The sequence below is a fragment of the Aspergillus wentii genome (genome assembly GCF_001890725.1).
Source record: "Aspergillus wentii DTO 134E9 unplaced genomic scaffold ASPWEscaffold_5, whole genome shotgun sequence".
Taxonomy (NCBI): domain Eukaryota; kingdom Fungi; phylum Ascomycota; class Eurotiomycetes; order Eurotiales; family Aspergillaceae; genus Aspergillus; species Aspergillus wentii.
In genome coordinates this window covers 2007972-2030421 of record NW_024467836.1, presented here as the reverse complement: position 1 = coordinate 2030421, position 22450 = coordinate 2007972, and the positions used below count along the sequence as shown (strand labels likewise).

Here is a 22450-nt window from a genome sequence, read left to right as displayed (position 1 = left end):
TAGTTGTTGTTCCTTGATGACTTTGCCACCTTGTTTTCTATTTTGATGATATATAATTATGCCACTATCAAACAATCAATATTCCTGAAGGACGATGACAGCAGATATTGATATATGCATATTGGACCAACTCATCCTGATACTGCAGTGATGCCATTTATTTCATATTATCAATAAAATCTATTCTTCTTCAAGACGACCCCTCAGCATCAACAGAGTTATTCCCAGAGCTGATCATCTCGATTTATCCAAGAATTAGTGGCTATGGTAGCGGTGCGCACCACCCTTCAAGGAAGCCATACGGCTGGATCGGAAGTGAGGATAAACACCAGTCGCTTCAGGAACTGCATCTCTAGCAGCCACCGAGCCAGACGAAGCAGCCGCCAAAGCACTGTACGGCGTCGCACCGGGGTAGAACGAAGTGGGGATAGTAGGAATAGGAATAGGTGCATCCGTTCCAAAAGCAGTGGACAGATCACCAGACATGGTAGGAGCGGCGTATCCAGATGGAGTAGCGGTAGCAGTCAACGTAGAGCTGAACGAGGAGCCACCGTTTCCTTCCTTGAGGCAGAATCCCGATCCATACGCGCTACGGCAGGTGTAGGTCTGTTCGTCGCCGGATTCAGTCCACATTTCAAAGTCGCTGATGTTGATGTCGGTGCACGGGTTGGCGTCCGCGCATTCGATCTTGATGGGTCCGCGCTGTGCACCGTCTTCTTCGGTTCCTTTCCAATTTTTGATGGTGATGTTCCTGAGTTCCACGCCGTCGCCGTCGGTGGTGTCCATGCTGCTCCAGTAGCCGTCAATGTCAAGGGAGTAGGCGTTTCCGTGGCCTGGGAAGTTAGTCTCTGCTTGTTATAGATAGATGGGTTAATCTTACCGATGAAGTTTTCAAGAACCATGTTGGAAACACTGCCGCTTCCGCCGTTACTCTTGATCATGTACATCTGGTTGGACTTCCATGTGTAGATGTTGCGGTATGTAACGTCTGTAATGTTGGTGTCGGATGCCAGAGAACCCATACCGCATCCACCACTCCAGTTGCAGTAGATATTCTCGACCAGGATGTTTTGTGCAGGGCTCTGCCCATCGTCAGCGCTGTACGTAGACCGATGGATGGTAACATACCTTGACAGTAACACATTCGTCCTTGTTGGTGACCTCAACCTACACGTTGTCAGTACTGATCAACCACCAAATCAATCAACATACATCATGAATCCAGATGTTAGTACTCCAAACATCAATGCCATCTAAACCACCCGAGTCACCACCCCGGATAGCCATATTATACACCTCGCCGTTCGAGCACGTATCCATTGAGAAATGGAAAGCAGGCGCATCCACCAATGCAACATCATGCACCGAAAAGTCCGACACCTCATACATTCTCAGAATGCGAGGTCCGCTCAACGATCCATCAGCATGGAACTCATATCCGAATCCCTGGATAGCACCCTTGGAAGTACTACTGAACAGTTCAAAGTCGGACGTATGCTCGATCATGAACATGTTGCCTCCGTCGGATCCGGTTCGGTAGATAATTCCATCCAGCTGCAGAGCGCAGGCACTGCCGCCCGTCAGAGTGAGCCATTTGTCGAGTGCGTAGTCGCCGGGCGGGATGTAGACAACGCCGCCCTTGGAGCACTCGTCCCAGGCTGAACTGATGGCGGAGCTGATGTCGGTTGAGTTGTCGGCTTTGCCGCCGTAGTCGAGGACATTGCAGGTCTTCTTGCTGGCCTTGGAAGAGGCGGAAGTTGAAGGTCCTACCTTACCAGACAGTTGGGCAGTTGCTAGCAGAGGCGCAAGGCCAAGCGCAGCGAAGAGAGTGAAACGCATAATGTGCGAAGATGCAATACTGTAAAACGAGAGAAATAAAGACCAAAGAATGAAATCCACAGAAACCAGCTCTGTAGAGAATTAACGTGTACACAAGAAAAAAAGAAAAGGATAGAGTCCAAAATGAGGAGAAAATAGACTACAAATATGAGACTTCCACAAGAGATGCCCCTGCGCGAGTCATTACCAGTGGAGACGTAAACGCCATGGTATGACTGCTGGATGAACGATTCCATTGTCACAGGACAAGCGAGATTTGATCAGGATAAAACTGATTTGATAGTCCCCAGGGGCAACGTTTGATGTATATTTGATACTGCAGATCTTCCTCTAATCGGTATCTGCGCGGTGGAGTCATTTCGAAACTAGACCTGTCGGACGAATAGAATCGTGAAGCACGATGGATTCAACCAGCACTCTAAACGGAGAATTTCCACAACGGCGTGCGGCTTGAACGACTCCACCACTTTATCGGGAGGTGGATGTGATGATCTCGTCTCGAGGATATGGAGCTGACGTTGGCAGGCGGGGATGCTCAGGTACTAGTTCGTCGTACCAATATAAAAACAGTCACTGATCAGCAGGGCACTCGTCGACTCCGAAAACATAGATTTGCATTCAATACTCCGTCCTGTCTGGTATTGATGATACGGAAATACTAAACATGAATGAGACACACAGAGAAATACCACATCCCGATATGTCTTCTCCAATACCATACCCGAAAAGCGTTGGTTAAGAGTCTCCTCCTATCTTTCTGCGTTTGGCGAGCGAATCTGGGCTAAAATCGTGTTTTGGCGGGGCAGATGGAAGCCCCAAAGGAGAACGTGATGTGAATAGCTTCTTGCGGTAGCATTTGGTAGGTTCGTCATGTCCATGGCAGTGATACTGGCACATTCCCACGAATAGTTTGGGCTGTTTTCGATTTTCCGTGGAGATCAGAGCCACTGAGAGATCAATATAAAACTCCTTTGGAATATCGTCCGTCTCTACCGGCCCACGAGAATGCTGCGCTCCCCCTTGTTTAACATACTGATCGATCAAAAAGCGGTGGATGGGGGACGACTCGGGGGTATTTCCGTACGCCTTTACCGTCGCCTTCAAAAGAAGCTCACCAACGTCAAACCCAGAGGCGACTATACGCGTGATTTGGTGTTGGAGAGCATAAATCACTGTGTCCTTGAAATTGGTGTCGGATATATCTTCTCCTAGCACATACGCCTCTGTCATAAGGAGCACGTACGGGAATGCCGGATCAGCTGTACACACGGAGTGGAGAGGGATAGTTGCCGTATACAACCAGTGTATGTAAAGCTGAAACGTATCTGGCTTGCATTTGGGAAGATTGATCACGCGTTCCTGGGCTGCTGTTGGGCTTTCAGACATGGCTTTTCGGAAGAACTCTGACCTCGCGCATATCAAATTTTCGTGGATGAAGAAAGACGCCTGGTTTCCCTTGACAACAACTTTGACTGTTTCTCCATGGAGGCTGTCAAACATATTAGTGCTGCGACGGTTTGGATTCGAGAAAGACGTACTCGAGGGTTTTGTCCTTTACAAGGCAACTCTCCTGATGGTCAGATATTGTAGCCTCACTGACAGAGGCGCACGTTTCGGGACTTTCCTTTGACATTGAAAGCACTCTTTGCGTCTTTTTTCAAAGTAGGAAGGGAAAGAGAATATGAGAGAAGACAGTCAGAAGGGATTTCGAGAACACTGGGAATTTGTTGTGGCAGTGAATGCGTTGTGGGGGAGTTGCCAAAACAAAGACAAACACAAACCCTACTGGCCAGTCATGTGCTTTCTGTTCTCTTCCAGAGTAATTGGTAGGTATCTGTCTGTTTTTTTATATCGTTAATAACCCGAGTTCAATTCTCCTGTGGCCTAGTTCTGAATACTAAGGAATTGCTATGCATTACATAACTGTCTATAAAAGAACTAGCAAGCAGAAAGATACTGCAAAATTATCCTCTGGCTTATGAACTATGCGTCCTATCAAAAGGAAATATGGAAAGCACCACGGAGGAACGTCTGGTGCCTTGAATTCGGGAATGATAGAAAGACGAAATGGACTACGGATTGCTGCTGTCGGATGGTCTACTCTAGGCTAGCCCTAGATTATCTTTATGAATCCTTCATCAATACGATCCCTTATAGATTCTTGTATAATGTATGTTGATACCAGAGATATCAAAGCCGGTAAATCCGTCAGCTGTAGCTGCGTCGTGACTCCCCAAGTCAATCCCTTGATCTTGATTTCTCCATATCTGAATATCCGGGTGGATTTTAAAAGGCTTTAAGATAGAGATAATTCTTTTTTTCAGATGGATTATTGGGAAGGATAATTCTGATTCCTGAAGTGAATTAGATGCTCTTGCAGATCCCCTCTGGCGAATCCATCACACTCATGCCGGAGCATCCCTAAATATCCCTCCTCGCCCGGATAACACAAGGGGATCCCGATGAAGTTTGTTAATATATCAAACAGCGTCTCCAACGTGATTCTCTGTTCTTTTGTAAGAAGGCCATGCAATCCAGGTTGTTAGCGGTTTGTGCGCCTTGTTTGCAGTCTTCGAACATACGTAGGCATCGATATGTGAGACAGACGACCTATTGTTTCCAATATGAATTAGTACGTCTGATCTGTAGTATTGATGCAATGCTTACTCGCATCTCATCGGATTTGGTTGGTCCTATGATTTGTTGAGTCGCCTGTTCATCTTAGCTTAGATAACCTTGTCTTTTTCGTCTTCAGCCAGCCAGTTGGACAAAGCCTTAATGAATGCCAGATTGCCCTTGTATCCCAACGATTACTCACATTGTATTTAACCTCTCCATAATATGGTATTGCTATTCGAGAGGAACAGCGTCGTGATTAGGACACGCGAAGAAGTGACAACCCCATGGGCAAAGCACAGCATATGAAACGATGTGAGGTAGTTAGCATTCGTGCGATGGGGATTCGATGCTAGGATCTCGACTGTAGGGTCCTATAATCTTGAGAAAGCTTTTGTTAGAAAGATTTTATTCGAAAGGGGGTCTTAGACCTATCTATCTTGGTTTGGCTTGACAGGTTCCGAGTAAGAAATTCGACTCAGGGATGGGTAATTAGGCTGCTGTCAATGATAAAGACCTTTGAGATACCGTTTCGATGATCGATAGGGCATTTGATCTTGAATAAAAGGCTGAAGTGCTGGGACTGGAAGTAAGGCGTTAGGATAAAAGGTGAACAGAAAAAAATGACTGGAACGGGATTGTTTTGACTGACCCCCGCTGGACAAACAGAGAACCTTCGCATCAGCCAACACGCAATCAGCCAACTCTCCCCCTCTGACCTGATCTCCAGATGACACAATCCGATCCCCGGAGTTCATTTCTCAATAGCATATCCGCAGAAAAACGATATCGACTCGGTTTATACAGTTGAAGTTGACAATGATAAACCGTCCTGAAAATAAAGCATTAACATATACTGACAGAGCCAACACAGGATCCCATTGACGATTGTCTTCGAATAAAATGATCCAAGAAACCCGCATAATTGGCCCAGGACAAGATAGTCCATCACCCTGGTCTCTCTGTCACTTGTCAGAAACAAAGATAAGTTACTTGCATTCTATTTTTGAACTGGACTTGAAGGGAGTGCTGGACTAGTCGTAAGTGAACACCCTGTTCTTGGATACTTCACTCTTCTCATCGTCTCTCTGGTTGGCACAGGTATCCTTGGCGACTACTTTAAAAAGGAAGAGTGTGACCGGGCCATTGCTGTATAAACTTTGGGTCTGTCATCAGCCCTTCGGTGGGCGTCGTGGTAGGAAGATTCACCACGCAGTATGCAACCTGGCTATGGGATTTTTGGGCAGCATCAATCTTTGTGGGACAATGATCCTGTTGGGATCTATCATCATGAAGAAAACGTATCACTCACTCGACGAATGAAAGGAATGCAGGAGAAGATGGGAAATGCAGTGTAAGATACTAAGACAAAACTATCAGCCAACTCTACCGCAACTCCCTAAGTCGACCTATCTAGACTCTGAAGATGAAACTAGTTATATAGAGTCTTTCTCTATCTCTATTACATTGCTTATGATGCCTCTCGTTCTTTTGTTTATAGATCAGGCTGTCCTTGGCTTGCGTTTATTATAAGTGCCTTGAATTCATCTTTGCATTCAGAATCACATCGAAGTTGCCTTCAAAGCTCGACTATGATCACGAAGGCATTATCGACCTTGCTGGATATGGAACCTAAGTCTTCTTGGTCCTAGAATGTACACATGGCAGTAATTTGCATCCCCTATGCGGTTTTTTTAAGCAGCCCTTTTCAACATTGCGTCGAGGTGGGTTATCAACTATCAAATTATCTACGCGGTATACTCATCATAAGATATTGAAAACACCATGGCGACATCAAAAAAAGATCTGAGTAACGCACAAATACCTTGCGCTCCATATGATTATTGGTTGTATTTCAGATTTTTGCCATAAGTCATTGACAACCATGAGTGCCTATTTTTCAGGATGCTCCTCCGTCTTCAAGTGCGGTATAGCATTAACAGATTCATAGATGAAAAGGTTCTGAAACCTTAACAATGGGTTTTTGGTTCAATGGAGTCCATATGCGAGTACTGGACTGATCAAACAAGCGCATCATAACGAAACGAGATCTAAAGAGAGTTAAATCAAAACAAGGGTCGAAGACGCCGACACTGTCTTTCGGGCTCTTACTATCTTGGTGGTGGTGAAAACAGAAGATATGCTGGATGATGAAACACGAAAAGCGAAAAACACATGGCGAGCTCAACAATTCACATAATTCACGTTCATTCGACAATGTACTTCTTTCCCTCAGAGAAAGAGAGTCTGCCGTAGATCTTGCAGACGGGAAATGACGGAATGGTGATGGCCGAGGAATGGGAGCAAATTATTCTTTCTTGTCGCAATATGTATGATAAGAACGACACTATAAATTGTTCCCAGGCGATTGGACTGGGGAGGGAGCTTGAAGGATTGGTCCCAGGAAGAGAGCGATTATCTGCTATATCTTTCGTAAAGGCCACTGCACAGCTAACCTAGGACAAGAAGAAAGTTCTCGTCGACGTGTTGGACTAGCTCGATAGCAAGAGTAATCGACCAGTAACGACAGGAAAGCAATGGTGATTGAGCAAGGAAAGGATATACGCCGAAAGTGATTGACTCAAGAAGCTGGTATTCCGATGGTTAGTATTTATCTTAATGACGATGGTATTTCCACAAACAAATATCAACAAGCAGTCTCATCAACATACCATCAAGAAACCGTATCCGGGTACAAGTGGAAACTAGTTCTATCGGCCTTCCACTCCTCAAATTCTTCCCTCGATAAGGTGTGCTCATCATAGGTGAGTGCAATTCCAAGTGTTGCTAATGCTTCGCTCGTCTCCTGCATTAGGTCCCAGGGGTATTCCCAGTCCCAACTACTCCATTCTGCCTCGTCAAGAGTGCCTTCACCTAGCAGGGGGTGAAAGAAGATATAGATCTCTTGAAGGTCACAATCTTTCACATCGAAGACACTCAAACCAAAAACAAATATCCAATCAATGTCCTCTTTTTTTACGATCCAGTCTGCCTCTGGGTCCGTCTCAAGACCGCTTCCCACAGCCCAGTCTGAATCAAAATCAATAGTAATCGTCTGGATCTTAGGAGCAAGTAGTGCCTCAACGGCTTTTTTGGGGCATTGAAAAACCAGGTATCGGACTGGGAGTCGCACGTGAATCAGGCTTGTAAATTTCGTTAAGTCCAAGAACTCATCGCTGTAATCAGATATACTGGTGATGGTAATGCTTGTGAGGGTATCCTTGTGCGGCTCTAGCGTGTGTTCGAATATTTTGTAATTCCACTCCGGGAAATAGTCGATCTCTTCCTCCAGACCATTGAATTCAAACTTTTCTAGTCCAGTAAACCACTTGAGTATCTCCCCGAGAATAGGTGAGCTTTGGTCGAAAGATATGATGTCTAACTTTGTGATAACCGGCTTGTTTTTCTATAGAAAATATTTTGTCAATGAATATCATTACCGAAGCGGTGTCTTCGTTCAAATTCACGAGGTGATGAAGATATCTGCTTACTTGGGACGCTAGACCAAGTATGGGGAGTCGCGCACAAGTTGATTTCAATCAAGGTCTCTTTTTGAATGGCTTTAAATATGGCCAAAGCCCCCAGAGGGTTCCCGATATCTAAGTATATCCACAGAGACCTGAGGTTATTAAGATCGACAAGAAATTGATCCAGGGGCATATAATCAGCTGCTATGCTTTCCTTCGATGGCTTGACGTCAATCGAAATGATCTTGCAGAATTGACGGAGGATGGGGGCAGTTTCCATTGTGCGAATAAAGAGCCCCGGTCGAAAGGGCAGCGGCACCAAGTCTCTATCTCCGCAGGGGAAATGAATAGAATGGTATAATATTGGTGATACGATAGTGTGGAACCGTTTGCATGTTAGAGACTGAAAGCTCATCTCTCTTGATTGGTCCATGGAATTTCCAAATAGACTTGCTCTCAGAAAGTAACATGAAAACCTCATAGAGCAACTCATCTGGCAACTTGAGAATAAAAGGCTCCATGTTGGCTGTTGATGAACCAGGCAGGATTGGTCTCATGTAAGAAATTGGAAAGTTCGATAGGATGTACCTGTACTCCCACAAAAACTGTCGAGGTATATGGTTCTTTTCAGAAAGATAGTATGGTTGTAATCAGAATACTGTGTCTTTGGCTTTCAGTGAGAAGAAAGAGTGAGATTGAAGTGAGAGAGTGAGGGGAGTAAGAGAATAAAGACGCGTAGCTGAGTGCGTTGTGGGAGCGAGGGCTGTGCCTCAGGCCATGCCTAGACGCGTAGTGTTCCTGTCAACTTTTTTCTCCCACGAGAGCTTGTGTTATGTCTCTCTATTCACTTCTTTGCTTCTTGTTGAGAGAGCATAGCCCACCAAGCCAGATCCACTGCTCAGATATTCAGGGAAGCTACTTCAATTGCCCTGAATGAGTCCCAGGGCTGTATCAAGCTCAGTCACATTTTGCCGAAGGTAGGTTTTTGTCAATGAGACTCTTATTATTCCTATTCCTCTCATTTCTGACATGCCTTGAAGTCTCTTTAGTCAAACATGCCTGCCATGCATATCTTCTGGGCTGAACGACACATCTTGATCACCTGGGTCTTGTCTGGACATATCTTGACATTACATACTACCAACGATAGAGGTTATCCAATGCCATTAATCAACTAGATTTGATGGGATAACATGGCGTTTATTTCCTTCGGCATCATCCGTCTGCTAGGAGCCCGGCTTTGAAGTCCACCGAGATAAGATACCGAGTGGAAAAGCTGGTTTCTTCCATTTGGAAGAATTAGTATACCATTTCATTCGAGCTGGTATCTGACCAAGACAGGCCGAAGGCACTATGCATTTTAAAATGCACTGCTGTGTAGCCTGGAGATAATCAATTCTTCCGACGGACTGTTTATGGCCAATATATTTGTCCCTGCATGCAGCTTGCATATAGTTTAAGGCCAACAACGGCATTGCATCCTTGTCAGTCTCTACCTTCAATAATCAATGCTAACAGTCGAGTCTACTAGGAAATGATTCACATGAAAATCCCCCCAGAATGATACCCCGATCAACCTGTTCCAGATCCAGATACCCGATCTCCGACATGACATCATCGCCATCGACGTGGACCATGGTCAAACCATCATATATGGGTTCCTTCGGCGATAAATGCACAATGGTTATATTGCATAAAACGGCTACGCCAGTGGCTTTATCATCTGATAAATTCCCCTGAAACAATGCAATTACCCTGGGTATAACGCGGTGTATCCAGCCAACCAGCACCCTCGCCACTGGCCTCCACCGATGAGATCAATGGTTGATTAACTACGCCATTCATTGGCTGTTCCAGACTCAATCAATGTCCTGATTTAGAACTGACGCTCGGATGGCACAGGTGGCTTGTTTTGTGGGTTATTATATCATGGCTAATTCTGGTCAACGCGGATAGATATATAAACCCCTTCGTTAAAACGTTAAGTCACCTTGCAATCATCTTCAGCTATCTACCCTTGAATTACATTGAACTATCTATATCAAATCTACTACCTGCTGCATTCCAAATCACCATAATGTCTGATAACAACAACAACAACCAGAACCGTGAGTGCACTCTACTACAGCTTCCAAGACAATATCTAACACTGGTTAATAGAAAGCATTCTCGGCGGTGTCACTGATACCCTAGGCAAAGGACTCGGCGGCGTTACCAACACTGCAGGAACTGCTGTCAGCGGTCTAGGAAAGACATTGGGCGACACAACTGCTGGCCTGGGAAACACTGTCTCGGGCATTGCTGGAGGAGTTGGAAATACCGCCAGCAACGTGGGTGACGGCGCGAAGAATACCGTCCAAGGTCTTGGAGGACAGAAGTCGGATGAGAAGAAATAAGGGTTTAGTGATTTTTTTTTTATGAGTTATGAAAATGTTACTGGGTCTGATGGTTTTATTGTATTTATTAAATATGTCCATGGAAATTGACACGGTGATATCCGAATGATGCGATATACCATCCAAGCTTTCTGAATCCATTCATGCTTCAATTATACCAACTCTCGATCCGAATACACCCAGCAGCCCCACTGAATCGACCAAATCGCCGTGACAAGTCTCGAGAATGTGGAGCGACACAAACAGCCCCTTCCGGCTATTCTCTGTAGGCTCGGTTGTTCTTCTCCGCAAACGTCAACGACTCCTCAATTCTGCGATCCTTTCATCTCGGCCGAATTTCTGGGGTTTCAGATGGTCTTATCCAGATATTTGTCCTAGGAATATTAATTAAATGTCCTTACATCGGCTCTATCTATATCCTCATCCATGCAAGGGAGAGTCTCGTTGATAAGTTTGGGGTTCCCAGGGCATTTATCCCTTCGTCCAGGTCACCACATCAGATCAGATCCAGTACCAATTCCAACCTATTGAAGGTGATAATTCTCTTGTAATGGCCAGCAAAGAGACAAACCACCATTCCTCATCAGAACAGCCAGAACTTAGCAAACATGATGTTGGTTGGAGGAGAATCGTCCGTAATTTCGCGCCATCGTACGTCTGATATCAATTCTCGCTCGCAAAGGCATCACTAACTCGGTCGACGCAGATGGTTCTCGGTCACGATGGGCACGGGAATCGTGGCCGTCCTCCTCAACTCCCTCCCCTATAATGGGATCTGGTTATACTGGATTTCCGTGGTGATCTTCGCCCTGAACGTTCTTCTCTTCGGGATAGGATGCATTATAACTCTCCTTCGATATGTCCTCTATCCGGAGATTTTGCCGGCGGTCGTCATGCATCCAGTTCAGTCCATGTTCCTCGGCACTTTTCCCATGGGCCTTTCGACTATCATCGATATGGTCTGTTACGTCTGTGTTCCGGCTTGGGGTGAATGGACCAGGAATTTTGCCTGGGGATTGTGGATTTTCGATGCGGTCGTTTCGGTCGTGACGACTTTGACTCCACCACTTTTGATGTATGTCTCAACCTATCGGTTAAAGAAATAAATCAGTACACTAACTCGACATGTTCAGAACAATCCGCGGAAACGAAGCGCCATTGTCCTCCTTTACAGCCTCCTGGTTTCTCCCGATCGCTAGCTCCATCGTCGCCTCCTCCACCGGTGCTTTCGTGGCAGACGTCGTCACCAACCCACAACATGCCCTCTGGACCATAATCGTCAGCTACGCCCTGTGGGGAATGGGAATGTCGCTCGCCATGATGGTCATGGTGGTCTATTTCCAGCGACTTGCTCTCCACAAACTCCCTCCCAAAGCTGTCATCGTCAGCGTTTTCTTACCATTGGGCCCATTAGGCCAAGGCGCATTTGTGTATGCCATCTACATCACCACCCAAATCGAATCTCTTCTAACACGATACAAGAATCCTGAAACTAGGCGAAATAGCCAATCGAATATTCCCCGAGACGAACACCCTCCACCCATCCGCTGGTCCGACCTTCTACACTATCGGCTTCCTAATTTCCCTTATCCTCTGGGCTTTCGGTCTAGTCTGGCTCGTCTTCGCCATAGCCTCGCTTTTACGCTGTAGATCCTTCCCGTTTAATATGGGTTGGTGGGCGTTTGTGTTCCCGCTCGGTGTGTATGCGAACAGCACATGTCAGATGGGGGTAGAGATGCCTTCGGCGTTTTTTAATGTGCTTGGTACCGTACGTCTCCCACTACCAGTATTTATAATCATGGGGCTTTCTGGCTAATTGTGCTATCTCAGATTCTCTCGCTATGTGTGCTGATCCTGTGGATAGCTGTCAGTATCCCGACAATCATGGGTGTGCTATCTGGGAAGTTATTCGTCGAGCCGGCCTTGGCTGATCTAAAGGCCAAAGAGGAGGCGAAGAAGAGGTCAAACCTTGCATGACATCTATCATGTATATACCTATATTCCTCAGGATCTTTTGTGTTTGTTCTATACCCTTTTTTTTAAATATTATGTGTATCAAGAGATGCTTTGATTACAATCTACAGGTTCAGAGAATACCATCCATATTTACATTTTATATTTGTTTCTATCATAAACTGCCGGCCATATACCGCTCTTCCCCGGAGCCAAAATGCCATTCGGGTCGAGTGTGTTTTTGATCGTCTGGTTGAATCGCATCAGTGCGTTGTCGTTCCAGTTATACGTTTCAGCGATCTGGTCCATCAGGCCTAGATGTGTTCGGTATTCACCCCATCCGTGTGCCGCGCAGTCTTTAATTAAGGTCTTGATTAGCTGGTGTGCCTTTCTTCTCATTATGGGGTCTTCTCGGTCGAAAACTATGCAGAGGATGTGATCTGTGTCTTGTCAGCTTGTTTGGGGTACTGTCAGGATTGCCATACGCATTTCTCTCATCCCGATAGTGAATGTCGCGATGTAATCAAACCCGGCCTCGTTACACCTCCTCTTGACGATAGAGTATAGCGAACGCGCATCATCTCCTGAGATCTTGCTAATCGGCGAGAAAGACACATGCGCCCCATTGGGAAGCCACTGGACCCATTTCAATTCTTCATTATTCGGGATACCCTGGAGTGTCAAATTCTGAATGTGGAGAACGCAATGCTCCCTGATATCCTCAGGAAAGTAGAATTTTGCGCCTTTGATCGCAGAGAAGGATTGTTTGATTATCTGCCAGAGGTTGTTTCGGACGGATTCTGGGCCCTAGCTATTGTTAGGTACGCTTGGCTGGATGGATTCTATACTCGCACATATAACGCCCCGTAAAAGTTCCATCGTCCGAGATTGAGTGATTTGGAAATTTCGTCTAGGCCCTCATCGTCGATGGGATTGGTGGATGATGTCCATTCGGACTTGTTGCGCATCATCGCTGCGTCTAGTAGGATGTGGCGAATGCTTGGGACGTTTTGCAGGACGAGTTGCTTGTTGGTTGTTAGCTAATACCCCCATCTCTACATGCCAAGATAATCTTACGACTCGTAGTGGTCGGATTATCTCAACAGCCTGGTGAAGATCCTCCTCCCTAGGTATGGTAACCAGATAAGACTGAAAGCCTCCTGGATTCGGCATCAACTGCGATGCACCGCTATTAGCTGCAAAGTCATATCTTCATCTCCAATTCCAGGAACGCTCACCCAAACTCCCATCTTCGTCACGATCCCCAAATTGCTCTGGGAGAAAAGACCGTCATTATAAGGCCCATAGCCGTACGGGAACAGTTGCCAGCATTTATTTCCCGGTTCTTCATCAGGTCGTGTTTTCTCATCGCCAGACGAATCTCGCTCTGGCATCGCTCCCATTCCAGTACGAAGTAATTCGCCCGTTGGCAGAACCACTTCCATCCCGCAGTGCATCATCCAATGGTCTGGTTTTTGTAAGGCCTTCTGCTCGGGGCGACCGCATCACGACTTACCTCCATACGGGGTGTATCCGACTCCTCTTTCGACGGCATTTCCCAAGATAGACCCGCCTCCCAGCTCAGGCACCTATCCCACATTAGCCCAGGATATCAGATCTACTGCATCAAGAACTCACATCAATCCACAACTTCTCCCTCAGCCCATTCCAAACCAAATACTGGTGAAGATCCATGTACGTCACCCCCGGTTCCAGCAACACATAAGCCCCCTCCACATTCACCTCTAGTATGCGATTCATGTGCTTCCCCAAATTCAGCACCACGCTTCCCCGCAATCGCGGCGCCGCTCCTCCATAACCTAAATTCCGCCCCACGGAGGTCGGCCAGAGCGGAACCCGGAAGCGATTGGCTAGTTTGATGATTAATTGGATGTGAGGTACAGAATGGGGACATATTACGGCCGACGCGAGCATGTGGTCTTTGTCTAGGAGGTGGTGGGGGTCGTGGCTGTGGGGATTGTTGTGGTAGGATCCGTCTTGGAGCTGGTTGTGGGATTCGATTACTTGTATATCATCTTGGCTGACGATGGCAGTTGCGAGAGTAATGAACTCGGTGAAGGATGCGTGGTCGATGTTTGGGGGTAGTGCTAGAGGGGTTCCTGAGGCTTTTGGTGCTGCCATTCCAGAAGAGAAAAGATTGGGATTTGAAGAAAAATGAGCCGAGATCGCTTCCTGTTGATAGTTGGCTTTCCTGTCTGATCGTTCCCATATTGGTAGTATATTGGAGTTGTTTTTGACGTATGCCAGCGCTCATTCTGCGGTAATCCATGGCTCATTTAAGCATTTGTTTCTCATAGAATATTTTTCTATTTATCCAGAATATGAAGACCAGGTATTTAGTATACCAAAAATATTAGACCTCATAGGACCAAAATGGCATAAATTAAATTATAAAAGTTTCTAATTTGTGATATGGGAGGGAAGAGGTGCATATTCTCAAACAATGATGCATCAAAGTGGGTTCCACATAATGCTAGTTAGAGAATGCATTGGCTAGGCATTCTCCGCATTTCATATTGCTGGAAAAAACCAATATGTCTCGAGTGGATATAGAACGACAGTTGTCTAGAAAATCGTAGTAAGTTTCCTCAGCCATAAAAACACACCTGGCGGCAATCAACTCTAAAAATGCACTTGCAAAAGTTTTTTTGTCGTGGATTTCTCTGATTCGGGGAAATCGAAAGTGATTCTTTCCAACAATCCCTGCAAGGTTGAGCGTGAGTCTGCAAAGTGACGATCGCAGTGCTGGTAATCCCTAGCCTGTCACCTTGTCGTCAATCGGGATAGTAGTGGATAGTATCCGCTACCTGCACGCAGTATCCTATTTCCAATTTGCCGTGTCCTTCAGACAACGAGATAGGCTAGTCGGGTATGGAGTATGGAGTCGATAAAGCTATCAAGAATCCCCACGAAGCATCGTCTGTAAACCATCCATCCTGTCATTCAGTTCTGGGTCCATATCTTGCCAGTCCAGCCAGTCAAAGTGTCGGCATTGAGTTGGGCGCTTTTGTGCATACGGAGCAGATTGTGACAGTATACTAGAAGGCTAGTCGGTCTTTCGCTCGATTATGCTATTTGCTGCATCTTTCCAAATCGTCAGTCATCTTAATCGATGTGCGAGTCCAGAGGATTGGCGACAGATACTCACAGAGCTGTCATTGTCGGTGGCTCAGGATAGCGGTCGCTTCTGCACACGTCTTCTTTATGAAAATCCATCAGGAGCGACAAGCTGAAGATGAGGATATCCACTGATCTTCATATCTAGACACCGCAGATTCCAGAAGCCTGCATTTTAGACAATCGCGATGGGTTGATGAGATGAAGGGAGTTGGCAGTTGGCGATAGCTGCGCTCTCCCAGGCGCTATTCCGTTTTGGGCAGCGTCAGCAACCTCCAGGCTGATGTGAGGCTGTCTTCAGGCAAGAAACTGGATAGACGATGAGCCTCCTTGTTATGGCTTCATTTTCAATAATTTTCTGAGAATGAAAATTGTCTTGATAATCCCCAGACGAGGAGATGTGACATCATAACCGAGGGTCTTTTTTATTTTTTGCTGTCAGAAAAAAAAAAGAAAAAGAAAATAAATATTCGAAAAATAAAAAATAAAAAATAAAATAAAATAAAATAATAATTAATCCTCCAGATTTTAGCGCAGGAACCAAATAAAAATAGACAATCCATCTTGCTGCTTGCTCTGCACCCCATCCAAGCATCCCTCGTTCTGTAGGCCTTCCTGGCTTTGCTATCTTCATCTTCCATTTTGATTCCTCCACGACCATTATACGATCTTCACAGGCTGTGCTGAAATCCTCTAAAAAACCACTTGTTGCGTGGTGAGTGGTCAGTGTGGTGACGGCTCACGTGACGCGGAGAGAAAAAAAAAAAGAGAGAAAGGAAAAAAAAAAAAAAGAACAACGCTTCGAAGCAACCGACCATCTCCAGATCCCCAAACAAATCATCCTCTTGGCCATCTCCAGCGCTGTTTCCATCAATAAAACTCCCACAGGTTGATTTTTCTCGTCTTTCCCTTTATCTGCAATCAATCTGTGCATTTCACTGGCTTCGAAACACCACGCATTGGTCGTGGAGGCGCCTCATTTTTTTTTTATATTTTCTTCCCTTTTTTCCTCACCCCCAAGAATTGCGCGGTAGGATTATCCCAGCTGCCGTAGCGCAGCCTCAGGCCTCCAACGGGTTGGGCTCCAAGTCCTCCCAGTTTACACGGCTGCAATCATAGAAACGCGTCTTTTTGTTGCTCCTGTGTTCACAAAACTACTTTGATTACCACTTTCATTAATTGTCTGGAATCGTTTTGTTGTTTCTGCCAGAAAACTACCGTGTCTGGTCAGTCAGTCGTAGACGCGGTGGTCACATGTCTTGACAACATCGCAGCTTCTCCTTTGTTATTCGCGGTGATCTTATTGGTGAAATAATCAATCGCCCAAGATGATGGGATACGGGGGACCTGCATTTCACCCTCAGCACCCTCAGCACCCTCAGCATCAGCAACAGCAGAGTGCGCACCCTCAACATCAACAACAACATCTGCAATCCCCATCATTGGGCTCTGCGCCGACGCATCATGCCCACCATGGCAATGGCCTCTCCAACAACAGCCCTCTAATTCGCGCTCAGCCGCAGCCAAGTCTTTCGCATTCCCCAGATCTTCGAAAGATGGCACCCTCATCCTCTGGGCCTTTGGTTGGACTGCCAGCGGGTGCGAATTTTAGTCCATTTCCTAGTCATTTTCAGGCTCAGGGATCTGCGGACCTCATGTCTAGAAATTCGGATCCGGTGGGCCAGTTAAAGGACCCGTATATGTCTATACAGAACTTGCAAAGGAATATCAATCCAATCCCAAATTTCCGTCCGCATGCTGCTATGAACCCTCAAGCATCGTTGTCCCCACATGCTCATGCGATAAATCTCTCGTCGCCACAACTTCAGCACCGACAAAGTACTCAGGTACACCATGCTGCGTCTACACCTACAGCTGTGTCTCCTCTGTTGGCCGCAAGACAGCAGCAGCATCAACAACAACAGCACCAGCAACAACAGCAACAGCAAAAGCAGCAACAACAGCAGTCTCACTATCAACCACAGCAGCAGGCTCAATATCAACCGCCGCAGACGCAGTACCAATCGCAACAACAGCCTCAGTACAAAGCGCAGCAGCAATCTCAATATCAGCAGCAGCAGCAACGGCCCCAATACCAGCCACCGCAGCAACAGACTCATTACCAAGCGCAGCAGCAGCGGTCTCAGTATCAACCACAGCCGCAACCGCAGTCGCAGCAGCCGCAACAAACCCAGCAACAGCAGTATCAGCGATCACCACAACAGCCTCAATACTCACGCCAGCCTCAGACGCAGTACCAGCAACACCAACCGCAGCCGTATCACCAGCAGCCTCAATATCAACACCAACAAAATCAATACCAACCACATCAATTCCAGCAACAGGCACAGCAGCAGGCACAGCAGCAGGCACAGCAGCAGGCACAGCAGCAGCAGCAACAGCAACAACAACAACAACAACAGGCTCAAGCTCAGCAGCAGGCACAAGCTCAGCAACAAGCCCAGCAGCAGGCGCAACAGCAAGCACAGAAGCAAGCGCAACAACACGCTCAGCAGCAAGCCCAGCAACAAGCCCAGCAGCAGGTGCAGCAGCAGGCACAACGGCAACAGCAACCGCAGCATACAATATTACCACAACATCAACATCCCGGTCCCTCATCAACACCTTCTACTATTGGCGCAGCAGAACCGGTTGTGCTAGAACCTGTCGAGGAGGAAACTGCCACTAAGAAGAAACGTGGGAGACCGCCAAAGTCAATTTCCTCGCCGGCCAACGGCGCGGTGCAATCCAACGGATCAACGCAATCAGGGCCAACCTCGAACGCCATAGGACCGAATCCCGGCCCGAACACTGGGACTCCCCGTCGTCGAGGGCGACCACGAAAATCGGAAGCAAAGGCCAATGGTGCTCAAGCATCCAAATCTGGTACTGAACCCGCACCTGCATCAGGATCATCCACTCCTGCCATTAATGGCGTTGCGCCTGGTCCTCCTGCTCCTGCCCCAACATCTGCTCCTGAGACTGGTCCAGATGGTGTGGTCCCACAGAAACGACGCCGCGGGCGTCCTCGGAAGTCCGAAGTGGGTGATTCGACTCCCAAATCAAAGCCCCCGCGAAAGCCAGCTTCAACTAAACCGACGGGCACTGGTCGGCCTCGTGGACGCCCGCGGAAAGCGGATGTGGCAGCACGGAATCAAGCTATGGACGCTATGGCAATGAACCCAGCCCAGAAACGGGGTCCGCCAGAGGACGAGGAATCGCGCAAGCGTGCCTGCCCTATGCCTCAACAGATGCCACCTCAACAGCTGCCGCAACAAATTCCACACCAAATGCCACAAGTACAACAACAAGTGCCACAACAAGTACAGCAGCAAATGCCACAACAGGTCCAGCAGCTCTCTCAGATCTCGCAACAGCTTCCACAGCAGATCCAACAACATATGCAGCAGCAAATGCCGCAGCCAATTCCACAGCAGATTCCACACCTGCCGCAACATATGCATCACCAAATGCCTCAACGGATGTGAATGGTCATTGAACACCTGAAGTAAATGATTTAACGAGAATTCAACCCTGGAACGGAGTTATTGGGTTCCTTTCCTTTCCCTTTTCCATCGGACAAGGTATTATTAATATTCTCTTCAATGAGTTGATCGGAGGCGAACTGTTATTGATTTTTTTTCTCTGCTTTTTCACATGCAATATTATTTCCCCCATATGTCCGTATTTCGAGCATCTACTTTTTAGTTATTACCCCTTTCTCGTTCTTGTCACTTTATAATGATGTGTTAAGCCCTATTTTTCCTTAGCAGCATTTGCATCCTTTGCATCCTACCAGCTTGTTGTGTTATATGTATTTTCACGTGTTATATTTTCTTTCCCTTCTTGTTTTGTGGGATTACGCTATCAATGCTATATCATATTTATAGGCTTTTGTTTGTGAGCGTACTAGGTAGGTATTATAGTGGATACGGATTGCATTCATCTTGTACCAGATATCAATGATGGCTATTTTTCTAATATACGCTTTCACTTGGCTGCATTTATGTATTATTCTGTGGAAATTGCCTGATGGAACCATAAATAAGCTTATTCATTTCTATCAATTTGAACATGAGCTTCCATAACGCTTTCATGAATACTATATAGTTAAATTATCCAAAAAAATCAACTTTCAATCGCCCTATCAATACTATCTTCACCGTCAACTTCACCATCAACAAATCCCTTCAAAGGCGGCAAAGATTCCACCTCTGGCAAATCATCGACATCAATCCCCAAACTCGGTGCAATCCGTCTCATAAAACTGTTACACAGGATAAACGCCCTCCGAGACGCGGCATCCGCACCCGCCATCTGATGTAGCCAGCGCAAAGCCTTCTTCGTCTGTGTCACGACGGTCGATACCTCCAGCTGCGGCGGGGGGTGTAAGAAGGGCTGTTGCTGTTGCTGCTGTTGTTCTTCTGGGGCTATGGTAGAAGGGGAAGGCCAGTTGGAGAAACCTAATAGACAGACCGTGGTGGCTTGGACGAGGAAGTGGAGAAGACTCCACCAGGGCGAGACGTGGATGAGCCATGTGGGGTCTGGTTCGTTGGGGAGGATGGAGATGAGGCAGCAGGCGTAGCGGAGGCAGGTTAGGGCCATGTCGTGTCTGTGTCGGGATCGGGTGCTTTGGTGGTGGTCGGAGGTGGCCGATGGGGAGGAGCAATTGGATCGCGGTTGGTGGCTGTGGTTGTGGGTGAGACAGGGTCTGCAGAGGGTGATTCGGGCGCTGTAGTAGTGTATGGCAAGGCTGACGCGTTCGCGGATGTATTGCTGGGTTTCTGGCATGGTGGATAATGATGGTGGGAGCGCGAATTGGTCGTTTGTTGGATCGTTCGGGACAGAGGTGAATCGGTACGCGGTATGGATCTTGGATAGCCAGCTATCCAGTTTTGAGGAGTATTTCTGAATGCGTTGGTCGAGTTGGAAGTGTCGATCGCGTAATCCCTGGATGCTGTAGACTTGGTTGATGACTGCTTGGGTGATGACGGCGAGGTCGATTGTGTAATAAAAGAACAGGGATGGGTTGGGCTCGCACGTCGCCAGCCACTCCGCGTTAGATTTGGTCTCCTGTTCTGTTTCGAAGATGGTTGATTTCAGGCGATTCTCTCGTAATGATTGATCATTGATCAGAGATTGGACTTCAGGCTTGTGAAAGGACTCTTCTTCGAATGGGAGCGGTGCAGACACGGACCCAAGGCCCTCCCCGACGCACGAGACTCGACCGGTGGTGGCGGTTATCAGGTGTTCGAGAGCGTAAATAGACCACCAGAGACGACTCCGGGCTTCCTTTGCAGCGTAATGCGTGTGCCCATCGACAAAGCGAAGGTTGATTCCAAGTGATATAGCTGATCGAAACGCTACTCCGGAAATTTTCGATGCGCTGCATTGTCAGTTTCATCAAGATGGAGTATAAAAGTAAACACAGCCAACTCACCGATTAACCTGTCCCATCGCAAGTAAATAAAACGCCACCAGGAATTCCACCTGAACCTGCTGAAGATCCGGATGTTCAAAAAGCACACTTCCTCTTAAAGCCAACTTGCTCGCTCGAGTCAGGTACACCAGATCATTATAATCCCCATCGCCAAAGTCATCATTATCGAGCCGGCAATATCGACACCCAATAGCAAATACCATATTCAAAATAGCCAACCACCTGCGCGGCGGCTGGGATGGCTGACTGAAAAACTTCTGGTACTGTGATGTAAACGTCGCCTTCCGAATGACGTTAAAAGACGGATGCACCGAATGCATATACGCCGCGAAAAAACGATCCGCCAGCTCCTTGGGCGGCAAATCATAGGGGTCGGCCTGGTCCACAAGGGGGATATTTAGATCGTCCAGATGGTAGCTCATCATCGCGATGGGGATGTCATTCCTCGATTGGTGCTGTTGCTGTTGATGTTGTTCGTCAAATCCCTGGCCCTCAGGCCCAAACGGGTCATCACCCTGTCGACTGCGATGTTCTGCCTCATCCTCCAGCCTCTGCATCCACGCGACCTCTGAATTCTTGCCAAAATACCCAGCCGCTCTGGATTTTTCGTTGCGATTGATATCTTCTTCGACTAAATCGATTGCCTCTAGCGATGCGACAGACGAACCGGATGAATCTGATTCCTCGCCGTCGTCCTGGGCCTGAGATTGCTTGATTTCCTGCGTAACTTTGGGCTGTAAAACACTCCATATTAGCTATTGTCCAACAAAACAAACAGAAAGCTAGGAAGGATGAGCAACCCTTAGAGTCCTCCTTATCTGTCTCGCCGCACCGGCGTCAACGCCCGCTTCCAAATCCCGCAGCAATGCCTCATACCGCTCGACCTTCTTCGTCAAGGTCTTGAGTTGCTTCTGCTCTCTCACCCGTTTCACGTCGATATAGGAACACATCACATCATATTTCGCGCATTGTTGGCAGATGGGTCTATTCCCGTCGCACTTGACCTTCCGCTGTCGACAAGGCTCACACGCCCGGGCTGACCGGCGACGAGATGTGGTATCGTAGTGGGTGGCTCGAGGAATTGCGACTTTTGTCGCATTTTGGTTCTCTTGCGATGCCGACGACGTGGATGACATGCGGGAGTGCAGAAAGGGTCTTTCCTGCGTTGCTGTGACGTAGGGGTTCGTGCGAGCGCTGCTGTCTGTTGGGATCTGGGGCTCTGGACTCAGAATGATTCCCCATGGCCGGCCCAAATCCGCTTGAGGTTCTAGGTCCGTCGAATCGTTTTTATTGCCGTTGGGATTGTATGCGGGATAGCCGTCCATGGTGACAACATGGATGAGTTGGCGTCGCAGTCGAGTCTAGCAGATAGGTAGAAGCCGGATTCCATGCGGGGGACAAACACATGACAGTGTCTGCGTGATTTCTCTTTCTTCGTTCTTCTGCTTTTTCAACCTACCTCTTTCTTTTTTTTTTCTTTTTGAAATAAAAAGTAAATTCCCTTTTGTGTGTCACCTTTTCCCATGGAGGGTCATAAGGTCAGAAAAGCAATAAGCTTGAGCTGAGCTTCAAGGCGCTCGCCACTGCGGTGGGGATATTCC

At 47.2% G+C, this 22450-nt stretch overlaps 8 protein-coding genes across 8 annotated transcripts; 3 read left to right on the top strand and 5 right to left on the bottom strand.

Moving 5' to 3' along the window:
* Window positions 1-363: 363 nt before the first annotated feature.
* ASPWEDRAFT_73775 (uncharacterized protein) lies at window positions 364-1815 on the bottom strand (the record flags this gene model as incomplete). Its single annotated transcript, XM_040839380.1, has 4 exons — window positions 364-833; window positions 881-1082; window positions 1129-1167; window positions 1213-1815. Coding segments are annotated over 4 exons (1314 nt in total), but the record flags the coding sequence as incomplete, so codon positions are not given.
* A 759-nt stretch (window positions 1816-2574) lies between these two features.
* On the bottom strand, window positions 2575-3472 carry ASPWEDRAFT_29557 (BTB/POZ domain-containing protein; the record flags this gene model as incomplete). The annotated part of the gene is made up of 2 exons (XM_040833299.1): window positions 2575-3328; window positions 3378-3472. 2 exons carry the CDS (start codon window positions 3470-3472, stop codon window positions 2575-2577), a joined length of 849 nt encoding a protein of 282 aa, XP_040688081.1.
* A 3657-nt stretch (window positions 3473-7129) lies between these two features.
* Window positions 7130-8202, bottom strand: ASPWEDRAFT_70107 (uncharacterized protein; the record flags this gene model as incomplete). The annotated part of the gene is made up of 2 exons (XM_040839096.1): window positions 7130-7833; window positions 7947-8202. The coding sequence occupies 2 exons, from the start codon at window positions 8200-8202 to the stop codon at window positions 7130-7132; spliced, it is 960 nt and encodes a 319-aa protein (XP_040688080.1).
* A 1797-nt stretch (window positions 8203-9999) lies between these two features.
* ASPWEDRAFT_173818 (uncharacterized protein) lies at window positions 10000-10318 on the top strand (the record flags this gene model as incomplete). Its single annotated transcript, XM_040831136.1, has 2 exons — window positions 10000-10030; window positions 10083-10318. 2 exons carry the CDS (start codon window positions 10000-10002, stop codon window positions 10316-10318), a joined length of 267 nt encoding a protein of 88 aa, XP_040688079.1.
* A 192-nt stretch (window positions 10319-10510) lies between these two features.
* Window positions 10511-12420, top strand: ASPWEDRAFT_60798 (TDT family transporter). The gene is made up of 5 exons (XM_040838534.1): window positions 10511-10969; window positions 11025-11393; window positions 11452-11748; window positions 11801-12086; window positions 12149-12420. The coding sequence occupies exons 1-5, from the start codon at window positions 10869-10871 to the stop codon at window positions 12293-12295; spliced, it is 1200 nt and encodes a 399-aa protein (XP_040688078.1). The 5' UTR covers window positions 10511-10868; the 3' UTR covers window positions 12296-12420.
* On the bottom strand, window positions 12407-14143 carry ASPWEDRAFT_42410 (FAD-binding oxidoreductase). Its single transcript, XM_040835770.1, has 7 exons — window positions 13910-14143; window positions 13788-13860; window positions 13510-13739; window positions 13349-13447; window positions 13126-13296; window positions 12757-13078; window positions 12407-12711 (listed from the first exon to the last, which is right to left on the bottom strand). Exons 1-7 carry the CDS (start codon window positions 14030-14032, stop codon window positions 12425-12427), a joined length of 1305 nt encoding a protein of 434 aa, XP_040688077.1. The 5' UTR covers window positions 14033-14143; the 3' UTR covers window positions 12407-12424.
* A 2594-nt stretch (window positions 14144-16737) lies between these two features.
* ASPWEDRAFT_29553 (uncharacterized protein) lies at window positions 16738-18897 on the top strand (the record flags this gene model as incomplete). Its single annotated transcript, XM_040833298.1, has 1 exon — window positions 16738-18897. One exon carries the CDS (start codon window positions 16738-16740, stop codon window positions 18895-18897), a length of 2160 nt encoding a protein of 719 aa, XP_040688076.1.
* A 424-nt stretch (window positions 18898-19321) lies between these two features.
* ASPWEDRAFT_42406 (uncharacterized protein) lies at window positions 19322-22371 on the bottom strand. Its single transcript, XM_040835769.1, has 3 exons — window positions 21650-22371; window positions 20850-21583; window positions 19322-20795 (listed from the first exon to the last, which is right to left on the bottom strand). The coding sequence occupies exons 1-3, from the start codon at window positions 22172-22174 to the stop codon at window positions 19538-19540; spliced, it is 2517 nt and encodes an 838-aa protein (XP_040688075.1). The 5' UTR covers window positions 22175-22371; the 3' UTR covers window positions 19322-19537.
* Window positions 22372-22450: the final 79 nt, after the last annotated feature.